Raw genomic sequence first — 12,211 nt, 5'->3', positions numbered from 1 at the left:
TCTTTTCAGGCTAAGTGTCCCAACAAAGATACATAAAAAAACGATGGAGAATACGAAAATTATGTTGATATTCGTATCGGTAGATGTAAATAAAGGAAAATATAACGTGAAATGATTTTAACAAGAGTTGATTTTAATGAAAATGATAGATAATAAGGTAAAATATAAGACTATTTTTTTAATGCCTTCTAACTTTTATTTATGTAACTCAATGTTTTTTATTGATGTTTATTTACTCTATTTACATGTTATTTATATTTAATATTTCTTTTTAATTCATTAGAGATCATTAAAAATATAAATGTTCCATCAATTGCTTATTTCTGTTCACCAGAAAAATGGCTTTTGTCCAAAATATAATTTACTCAAAAAATAAAATATCAGTTATTTTTTTTCCATATTTTATATACCATATGGTGGTTTTAAAGCAGATAATTAAGTGATTGTTTCTTTTGAAAAGGTAAGGTACTAGGTGTAAATTTGTTCCACACTATTTTATTAAATTTTAAGCAAAAATAATCTGATATTATGAACATCCAGAATGAATAAATTGAGCTAGATGTTGACCTGATTTTGAAGTAATTAATTTAACTGTTATTTTATTCACTGGGTTAAACAAGCTTGCAATTTATAAATAATCACATCCATTTTGTGTAGCATTACAACTTTTTAATATTTTCACTTGAAGTGAACATGTAACTGTGGAGTCTACATGCCCTGATTATGTGGATGTATAATAATGTTCTGCATTGGCAATAGTTTATTTAGCCGTGGATCAATTAAAAACAAAAGCATCGTTCTTAACTTATTGTTCAGAAAGATTCTTACAAGAAGTAAAACTTGTACAAATCATTATGTGCGGCTTCTTCGTAATAGATTAAAATATCACTGTAGATAATCAGAAAACAGCAGGCTTGATTTTGAAAAGTCTTTAGAAGCCAGAAGATGTCTGACCTTAAAATCATTGTGTTCCATAATATCCTACCATTCCTATATTTTTATTTAAATGTAAGCTTACATGAAACTGTTTTAGAAATATATTTATTATGTTGTTTCTAGTATTGTCTGACTGAAGGTTACTGTTTATTGTGGCATGTACACTTTATTTGTTTAATATCTTTATCTGGATTTTGAAGAAAAATTAAGCTGTATATTTATTGGATCGTGAATCAGTATATGATCATCCCATGTGTTGTAATACCTTTCCGTGAATCAGTATATGATCATCCCATGTGTTGTAATACCTTTCCATGAATCAGTATATGATCATCCCATATGTTGTAATACCTTTCCTGCTAGGATAAAAATAAATGTAATGTTTTTTCAAGTAATACTTTTGTTAACTTAAAGCTCACCCTTGTTAAAACAAATTTGGTATCTAAAGTTTACACTGAATTCTTTATTAAGACTTGTATTTTTTTTTTCTCTCATAACTCAGGCAAGCTCTGGAAATATCACCTGCATATCAATGCTGCTAAGTGAAGGAGCTGATATTACAGCTATAACAAATGAGGGAAAATCTCCACTTCACTGTGCTGCAAACAATCAAGTGTTCGAATTGCTCAAAGAAGCTCTTGAATCAGTAATGATAGAAAAGGCAGAAAAGATGCGGCTAATCCCCCTACAAGGATTAAGTTGTCAGACTGGAAAGTGAAATCTTTTGGATAGTTTTGCTTTGAGAAACAAATTTTTTTTCTTGTGTATTATGCATACAACATGTAGGAAAAATAGTTTTATCTCAGTGCCGAATTACAACTTGCACATTATATTGTTTATTTAAATAAAAAATACTCCTCCAGGGTAGGAATAGTTCATTACACAATGTGTGGGGTTGCAGAGCTGCTGTCTGGCATCCCATTTTTTGATAACTTACATTACATAATTTTTTTTTTTTCAAATCAGATTCTGGTTTGTTTATAATCTGAAATACATAGAAATAAAGAGATACTGATATCTCTGAAGACATAGTAGAGTACAGAACATAGTTTCTATAGTCTTATTCTGGTAAATTTGGAATGCCAAGTTCCAAGATTTTGTTGGAATCACAACCCTAAATTTGAGGATGAAAAGGTTTTCAAATACCACAGTAATGAGGGGTGTCCTAAGGTTGGGTGTCTGAATTGAATGAACACATTTTTTCAGTTTTCAGGTAATAAAAAATTTGTTTCAATGGTCTAATTACTATAACTTCAAGGAAAATAGCAGAAATGTGAGATACAGTAAAGAATGACTGTGGGGAAGGGGTGATGGAATCTCTTGAAGTTTGTAATGATGAAAATATGGAGTTCTGAAAAGAAACAAAAACATTCCTTATCTAGATGTCACTGATTAATAGTGATAATTGCACTATTTGATTTGACATATATCATTGTAATATCACATAGATGTTGAAATCTGAATAACAGGCAATTTTATCTAATATTTTATTCCTCTAGTGTAATTAGAGTTTTATAAACTTAAATGCAGGTTTGATTGTAACACTATTACTTGTTGATATTTTTGAAAATATCCCACAGTTTATTGTTAAATCTCATGTTCTCTCTTACATCTGCTAATGAAGTCAAGCTTCTAGAAATTAATGTTTTTACTTTAAAAACTGTTGTACAGTTTTATCGATATATTTACAAAGCCATGACAGAGCACAGTTTTAATACTGCACAACTTTCTGTTATAAGCACATAAATTATCTTTATTGATATACTGAAAGTTTAACATAGTTTTTGTAACTCATTGTAGGAATGAAATACAGTTGCTCTGAGCCTCATACTAATAAACTTGGAAATAGATTGTCTTCATCCTTTAAAGAGATTAAAAGCAAAAGGTGAGATTTTGTGGTTTTGAAAAATTGTGTTTTCAGTTACAAATAATGTGATAAAATTGTGATTTAACAATTTCAGAATTACACTATGTAACAAAATGTTGTTTCTGGATAGTATGTGTTATTTCTTAATTTCTTATGTTGTAAAAGTACAGAAAATGGTCATTATTTCCTTCAAACTTTGCTTTTGTGACCTGGATAATAAAATTTAGAAATTAACATATTTTGTATGTAAAAACAGGCAAATTAGTACATTTTCATTTACTTAAGGTGTGAATAAAACAACATATGAATCAAGGTTTACATGTATTTATACTAAAGTTATACTAAAAGGAACAAAAATGTTTAGAAGTGAGTAGTTTTTTGAGATTTGTAACTGTAATGTAAATCACTTTCACATATCAACCCCTAAATATAGTCTCCCATTATGTTTTCGTTATATGCTTCCAGGTCATAAAAGCAAAATATAAAGAGAAAAATGGATCTTTTCTATTTACTTTAGGCATAAGCAATTTGGAAATAAAACTTTCTGTCCAGGAACAAGAGTAAAAATTTTGTTACATAGTGTAATGTTTAGTAGTTTATTTTCCTTGAACATTTCTTAAGCTTCTGAATGTTTAATAACTGAGAAAGGTAATGACAATAAATTAATTATGTGGAAAAGGTTCTGTGTAACTAAAAGTGTTATAGCTGTCTGAAAAATATTATATGAATAGAAGATATAAGAACAGAAAAAGGTACAAGCATAAATAAAGAAAACTAAATAAAATATGTGTAATGTTAGTAAAAAATTATTTTTTTAAATTGTAATTGTAGTGTGGATATAGAAAACATATTAAGCTATTAATGGTATTGTGAGGCTTTCATAAAGTGTTTCATTTCATAATATCAAAGACACAATTTTATTGCAAGATGAATGCTTGAGCAAAAGCTATTCTGCTTCACAAATTATAAGCAAGATGTTTGAAAACAAATCACAAATAATTAGACAGAACTTACCTAACATGTGAAGATATTAAAAGGATACCACAAGGTAAAGAAATGGTAGAAGTGAAACTAAGGTTAAGCTAATTACAAAATCAGAAAGTAACTCGGAAAGATGAATCACTGCTGGTTAAAGTTCACAATCAAGATACTACATTCTATGATACATTTTAATGGCTGAAACAAATAAACTCTCTCTCAACTGCTTGGCACCTTTCAAGAAACAAATGCAAACCTATGAATTAAGGTTCATAATTTATGTGGAAGTACTCATTTTACTGTATCCAAAAATATTTTAAATTTGATAGTTTGTAATTTAGTGACATTTGGTATTGTAATTTTCAAAGAAAAATTTTAAAACATTCAAACTTCCATTTCTGCACTACTCAAAGGAGACTCACTTTAAACAACACTTATCAATTCTTTTTAGAATTTTTCATCCCCCATATTATAGGTTTGTACATATTAAGAAATGGATATCTCTTGATAACTGTGTTCTCAAAGTATTGTTTGTCAAAGAATTTTCCTTCCCTGTTTCTGATTTTATGAGGATGGCCTGTCATTTACTCCTTTTAATAGCCTCACAATGTGTGATTTCATTAACAAATAATGTAGCACTGAATGAACCTAAATTTCTACAAACAAAATTTGAATGCCATAGGTTAAAGAAGATTATAAATCGTTAATGCAATGCAGAGTGAATTTATATGGTGAAGTTATTTTAGTTGCAATACTGTATCTTACCTTCTCTCATATAACGCCTTTTGTTCAGTGAGATGGAGAGGTTAAGACCCTTAAAGTTGTTTTCTCCTGAAAATGAAGTGTCAGAGGAGATCTGATTAAAGTGTTTAAGAGTGTGAAAGGAATTCATGATATTGATTGATCAACATTTTTCATACTTAACAGTGAGAATTATAGAATTAGAGGACACAAATATACATTTAGGCAAAGTAGAAGCCATCTTAACCTAAGGTAATTTTATTTTTCATGTAGGATGGTTGGTCTGTGGAATGGGATACGTGTATGAATGATAAGGACTGGTTTTAACATTTTGTTTTTTAATTTATTTATTTAACAGTGTTGGTATGACTTAGAGTATGGGACAGCCAAGATGGACCAACAGGTCTCTTGTTGCCCCTAAACATTATGTTATGTTACATGCACAAATTATTTGTGTACCACTAGCATTAAAACTCACTGCATATTCAAAGGTAAATAATTATGCGACAACTCTCCACCATTAGGTGAACAGTACACTCTCCTGACACAGGTTACTTTTTATATGTGATTTTGCGTAACCTCCACTTTTATGTCTCGATGCCACACAATTTTGCTTGTTTTTAACTTCACACTTTTTTTCTTCTTTTTTCTTTGTTTCTCAAAGTGGTAATCTGTTTTGAAAGTCATTAAGTATTTTTCTCATAGTTTTAAGTGAAAGTAAAGTAAACTTTTATTCATCATGTTTTGTGAAATTACCATAGTTAAATCATGAATTCTGAATTTTGTGTCACTGATGCCAGTCATAACTGCTGCTACTTCATCTGTCATTTCTGAGGCTTCATGTTCTACATTTTCAGCTGAGGAGGTCTCAGCCTTAGTTCAAGAGGAGCTTGAACACTACATGATACAGCTAGCTTCTCCCAAGTCTTGACAAGATCTTTATTTCTTGAGGAGTCTGGTTTTGACAATGAAGATTTGGAGAGCCTTTTTTCTCCCTCTATTCTACACTGTGCATACTTGTATGTCATCTTTTGAAAGCTGTCAAGCCTCTCTCAGCCTTTTTAGACATAACTGCACAGGAATGTTACCTTTTTGTCTTTGTCCCCCATCTTGTAAGACACAGCTTCTTCCCTTTCAAAGATGGCTTCTTCATGAGAATACCTTATTTTTCCCAACCTCTCTGGGTGTCAGGGTCAATGCTGGCCAGTTCTAGGCACAACAACTGCAGGATCTAGCATGCCATTTCCCCCTAGCTTATCACCAAGCACAGCACCTGGACGTTTTTGATGCAAGTGTGGGAAGCAAGTCTTGATTCTCCAGTTAGGTTCTCCCAAGCAAATATTTTTATATTCTGGCTGACCCTAATCTTTCTCCTCAGATACTTGTCTATTATGTACCTCCTAGGTGAAGTTATCCACCAATCTTCTGCATAGTTTTAGGAGGAGCATCATAACCTTATATTTCACATTGGCACATTTATCCTCAGCTTTCTCCCTCAAAACATGGCTTCTTTGCTTCTGGAATCTCCTGAATAGGGATGCACTTTTATCCCAACCTATCTGCATGCTCTCAGAAGGACACCATTCTTATGCAGATCTGTTTTCAGATATGTCCCTGGAGTCATGAGTAGAGTTTGTGAGACAACATTCCTCCATTTATTGTGTTCCCCCACAGAATCCCATGACTTGCTAGCATCTTTCTGAAGCAGCCTAGACTCTCCTTCTCAAGGACACTATCAAACCAGTATGTCAGTCTTCTACAGGGTTTTAATACAGGCTGTTTGTAGTTCCCATCAAGACTGGTGACAGGTGTCCATTGGTAGACTTGTTTCTCCTCAACTGTTTCATAGGCCTTCCCTGTTTCACTCTGGAACATTTTCTTCCTCTACAATAGGTTTCACTTCAGGATTGTTGATGACCAAGGCAGACACCTAAAATGCATACCTCCACACCTCTGTTGGTCTACTTTCTGGAGGGTTTCTTTGATTCGTATACAGATACTGAGTTTGCCTTTTTTTGCATGTTGCCATTTGGACTGACCATGGCACCTTGTGTGTTTTATCAAGTGGTCAGGGCCTTTTCTTGAGTAATCTATACCTAGGGTTATATTTTCTTTATTATATGGGCAACTGACTACATCTGTACTTTTAGTACACAAACAGTTACTTCTAGGAGAAGCAGCATAGGTAGATTAGGTCTTCAGGATAGAGATGTTCTCCTTTTTAACTTCTCAATATCTTGTCTATATGGAAATACTTTTTTGACAACTGTTTAAGTCAATCTCAGGGCTACTGTTGTCAGTCATTGGACAGTCTGCAGTGTAAGCATTCCTCTAGACTCCCCAGTGTATTCCTCCTCCTTCAAGTGGAGTACGGCAGCTTTTAACACTTACCAGTTCCAAGATGCTGGGGTGGTGGACCATGGAGGCTTCTTTTTGCATGTAATCAGTCCTATTCAGTAGAGAGTAAAATGGTGGTATTCTGCAGTTCACCCCTCTGGTTGGGGATCATCACCCTATCGTTGCCTGGATTTCAGTTCCTGGATGATAGGGTTTGGATCAGCCAACATAAATTCCACACATGTATGTTGGTTAGGAGCCCTTGTCCTATTGTGGACAGGATATTCTAGTTGGTTGGGGTGCTTTTAGCTAGAGTTCAGTATTGCAAGGGGCTAAACTGACTAACATGTACTCTGGTTGGCTGAGGTATCCATGGCATACTACTTGCAGGTTGTGACTAATAAGTACTGATAATGCATGGAGCTCGACCTGGAACCAATAATCTGGTTGGTTTTGGATTTGAATGAACCACCACACAGACACTTACCTTTCCACCATCATTCAGATGTCCACTTCTTGAGTGGTTGATATTGGTTGAGGATTTGTGCACATGTGTCTTGTCCAGTCAGATGGAACAGAACACCTTTCCTTTCATCTCATAGACTTGAGGTGAAGGTGATAGGGGCCTCTTTCCTACAATGAGCTGAATGAGAACTACCTGATGCTGCCTGGTTTTGGACTGTAGTTGACCTACTGTGTATGGTCTGATACACTCTAGCCAATGTACACCAGGGAGCAAATCCATTAATTTTCCTAACCATTACTATAATTGGTTGGGAACTTCCATCCTACCATCTCCTGAATGTTGATTCTCAGGGATTTGTGTTATTTGTTTAGTTGGACCAACCATCATGTATACATTATTGGAAGAGCTGTAACTAAGTTTTACCTAATTATGCAACACTTATTACCACAATGTTACAGAAGTGGTGCTGTATCCCACAGCTGTGTTTCTCTCAAAAGAGTAGTCATGCTACATGGATGTTTTTTCAGATTCTTTCCAAAGAATTCTTCTTAAGATGTCTTTTGCACTGGTCCCTTCCCCATTTCAGTGTGTAGTTATAATGTGAAGAAAGACACTGTATCACAACTTAATATTTTCCTACACTGAACATGACTGTAAATATATTTTCAATAGGTACTTACCTATCACTTCCCATCCTTCCTCCTCACTTCTGGTGCCTAATCTTGAAGTGAAGATTAGACGTAATCATATAGAGAAAGTAATTTCATTAGGAGAGTGTGTTGCACTTTTTTGATGGAAGGATGTCGCATGATTATTTACATGCAAAATCACAGTAGAACCATATTAAACATGGGGTAGGTGAGAGTTTCAAAGCTAGTGGCAAGTGAAAACTTTTGTGCATATAGATGGCAGCACCAAACAAGAGAATCTATTATATGCCTGGAAAGTAGGTACCTATTGGAAATATATTTTTAGTGTAGTAAAATATTAACATTTGTGAGAAATTGACAAGATCTAACTCATACAAAGTCGAACAATAGAATGTAATGAGAAGTTTATAACATTCTGAAACAAGCCACACATCTGAGAACCTTTGGGTGTTTTTTCAGACAGTCTCTTTCTTGTGTGTGTGTTAAAATATATTTGTTTTAAAACTATGGAAATTTTCTTCTATCAGGACAGCTTTATTACATTTATAGAGTGATTGTAAAATATCTGGTAATTCAAATTATTATGTATTGAATATTATTATTAAGTTTTAAGTTATCATATTTGAGCAAGGCACATAAAGAAAAGAACTTATAAGTTATTAAAAATAAAGTATATTTGTTATATATAAATTAATTTTGAACAAGGATATTGTTACCAAAAATATTCTTTCCTAAAAACCTCGTCACTAAAGGAACAACACCCTGTTGGTGAGTGAAGCGTAAACTTTTTTTTTTCTCTTTCTTGTTAGGCCTAATGAAAGGAGAGGAATTTGTATTCCCAGCAAATTTGTATCCCATTGCCTCGAAAGTACACACACTGCACTTTATAATTGTGGGTACAATATTAGAATGGTTATTAGACTACTCCAAGAGTTGGCGGTGGGTGGTGTTGATTACCTACTTCTTTCTGTCTCAATATCAGGGACAGTTATTGCAAATAACCCTGACACAGCTTTGTTCAAGTATCCAAGACAAATTTTCTTACAGTGTAAAATTGTTATGTGACAAGGATACTGTTACACCATTCTCCTTTAGGCTGTAATCTATGTAATTTTGCAGATTATTAATTTAATAGATTAGGCTTTACAGATTAACACTTAATGATCACATGTGGTGTTATTTTTGATAAAAGCATCTTTCAGTTGAGATGTTTCACAATAAAGAAGTTTCTCAGATATATTGATTTGCAGAAATAGTTTATAATTTCTGGAAATTGCAAATGGCAGTACAATGTAATATAATATGTGTGTGTGTATGAAAAAATTCTATCATAAGTATCTGTGTAATCCTTTTCTTTGGTTTTTATTTTCATATTTTGAGTAATATTTTTCTTCTTTATTTTTAAATATTTAATCATTTTATGAAAACTTTCCTGCAATTTTTGTGTAGCTATAACAAGTTAATGTACCTGGGATGGAAAGAATTTTTATTTTAAGTTTAATTTTCTAGAGTTTCACACAGCTTATTCTTTTTTGTAATTGTGGATTTTTCAGAGAGATTCATTCCAAGTCTAACCCTGGCTCACCGACAAGAGCTGTAAAAGGTATCCATCTTCATCAAAGTAGTCAACAGAATGGGAACACACTCTGTGAAAGAATTATCAATCTACAGATATCAGGAAAAAGATGTATCTCTTATTATTCAGCCCCTAAAAAAAGTTATGATGAAGGTGGCTTAAAAAAAGCCCAAGTTCTTCAAGAAGCTTCAACTCTGAAACAACCCAACCCTGTCGAGGTGCTACCTGGTATTAAAAGTTCTTCTAAATGCCCCCTACCTTCTGTGATACCTCCTAATTCTTCCACACCACGACAGATAAAGTCAGTAGGTGGACTGATTTCAAGAACTAAGGAAAACTATCCTAAAGTGGCTGATAATGCTGAGAAAAATGTAATCGGTAGAAATAGAAGTCAAAGTTGGGACTCAAACTCGTTGATTCTTGATCCAGTAAATCCTGTTCAAGATATCAGGCCAGTCCCCAGGAGAGAATCAAGGAGATTCAGTGCAGCTGATGTGTTAACTAAGATGAGAGAAAGTAATAAAAAAATCAAAAGTGATATCAAAGTTAAGGATAACCTAATATATGATTGGTTAGAGCCATTAGAAGAGAAGAGAGAAAAATTAGGCCTCCTTAGCAGTCATGAAGTTTTAACTACAGAAGAACCCATTATCATCACAACTGAAGAAGAACCAGAACAGAATTTCAGTTCCAACATAGTAGAATCTAGTTTGTTGTCATCATCATCATCTTTGAAGCATCAGCATTTATGTCAGAAAAAATATAAAAATGGGAAGATGCAAAAAGAAAAAATATTTAACTGTGTCTCAAAAAATATGCCTTTCTGTAACAAGGAAGAAAAGAATACAAAATTTCAAGTTTCAGTGCAAAAGGAAGGTTCATCCTTTATGTCTTGTAATATTACTTCACAGTATGAATTCAATGAATCATTAATTGTTTATGGTGAAAATGTAGATGGTTTACAGGACAATTCTCATGACATTAACAATAGAATATCTGTGGTGTCTCAGGGAAGTAGCAAAGGTCCAGGTACTACTAAATGCAAGTCCAACAAAAAACAAGAAATTAGAAAAGCAAAAACAGCCTCTCCCTATTCAGTTAGTGTAAAACTTGTAAAACAAGAAAGAAAATCCAGATCGGCAAAATGTACAAACGAGAGACAAAATAACGTACTAACATTACTAAGGGGTCATTCACTTTCTCTCATTCCATGTGTGATTAAAAAAATACATAAACAGCCTAATGTATTAAAAAGCAATATACCACATTTCTCAAACAGAGCCTTAATGAACAAAATTTCCAAGAAAGAACCAAGAACTAGCACAAATAAAGTTTTAAATGCTCAGAATCAATGCATTAAAAAACAAAGAGACTCATTATCACTTTTAGAATCACAAAAGACAAATAGTGATGAGCAAAATCCAATTGTCACCACTAAAATAATAGCAAGTACTAATTATTCTACATTCTTTTCTACTTCCAAATTTGCAAAGAAGAAAACTAATGATAATGATGAAGACAGAGACAGTGCATCAGAAATGACTTCATCATGGGTCTTCTTTGAAACACAGAATCCACATCACTCTAAGGGAGAGCAGCAACATTCTAGTGAACAATCTCAAGGCGATTTAAATCAAGTGCCTTTTACTGTTGACGAGTTTAACAGTAATACAAAAGGTCAGCCAGTTTCAAAACAAAAAGGTATGTTTTGTGATAAAACAACCAACATTTCCATTGTATATCAAGAAAACATGGACCAAGGATGCTCAAATGAGAATATCTCAGAATACTGTGATAATTTAGAACAAAAAAAGCCTGAACACACTAGACTTGAACAAACTTCGTCAACAGGAAACTCTGGAGTATCAGATGAACAATGTGGTTCAGAGCTTGACTTTCTGGACTATTCTGACAAGAGCTCTGGACTGGAAGGGGAAAGATTGGTATGTGTTTTTATACTTTTCATTATTAATAATGCTTCAACATTGGTAAAGTTTTCAGATAGATTTAAAAGATTGCTATTGTGCTTAAGTAAAATGCTTTCATTACATTTGTATATTTCAAGATCCATCTATTATTTTAGAACCATTTTCTCAGAAATATTAAGCTTAGGAATGAAAAAAAAATGGTATTTTATTTCAAAGTAAAGTTAGGGCAGGAAATGCCTATGATAATTTTGAAAGAGAGGTCCATATTAGTATTCTCTATGAGTTGCATGACCTCACAAAAGCCAATCAAGTGCCACACACTTCATTATTAGTTGTGCACATCCTCAGTAATGGTGAGGAGTCTTAACATGTTGATGGTCTTAATGACTGGCAGTCATAATCAACTGGTAGCATTGAAAAATGGCCTAATGGTTTAGTAGGGTTGATGGTCTAAAAATACCATCCATCTACCCTTATATAAAACTGGTAGCACACATTTATATGTTGCCTTGATACAGGTGCATAAGTAGAAATTCATTCCCCACGTGAACTAAAAAGGATAAAGAAAACTTTGATCCATATTACAAGAAATTTTTTTTTTTCTTTTAGTGTTAGAATTTCATCAGTTTTAGGCAATATATTCTGAGATGTCATTAAAACTGGAAATTATTGTGTGTGTCAAAATTAAACTTATGTTTGAGAAAAGTGCAGGAAATGTGAATGTTTCATACA

General features: G+C 33.1%; 1 protein-coding gene across 5 annotated transcripts in view; it reads left to right on the top strand.

Annotated features, from left to right (window-relative positions):
• Nucleotides 1-12,211, top strand: part of LOC143245162 (uncharacterized) — a 56,121-nt gene that overhangs the window by 27,107 nt on the left and 16,803 nt on the right. For all 5 annotated transcript variants that reach the window (XR_013025487.1, XM_076491179.1, XM_076491178.1 and 2 more), the window contains 3 exons: nucleotides 1,439-1,649; nucleotides 2,740-2,821; nucleotides 9,529-11,494. Coding sequence is in view for 4 of the 5 variants with exons in the window: in XM_076491179.1 (XP_076347294.1) it covers nucleotides 1,439-1,649; nucleotides 2,740-2,821; nucleotides 9,529-11,494 (2,259 nt within the window). In the remaining variant the exon portion in view is untranslated. The remainder of the gene's footprint in view (nucleotides 1-1,438; nucleotides 1,650-2,739; nucleotides 2,822-9,528; nucleotides 11,495-12,211) is intronic.

Source organism: Tachypleus tridentatus, chromosome 2, assembly GCF_004210375.1.
Source record: "Tachypleus tridentatus isolate NWPU-2018 chromosome 2, ASM421037v1, whole genome shotgun sequence".
NCBI lineage: Eukaryota > Metazoa > Arthropoda > Merostomata > Xiphosura > Limulidae > Tachypleus > Tachypleus tridentatus.
Note: the sequence above shows the minus strand (reverse complement) of the source record. Positions and strands in the feature narration are given on the sequence as shown.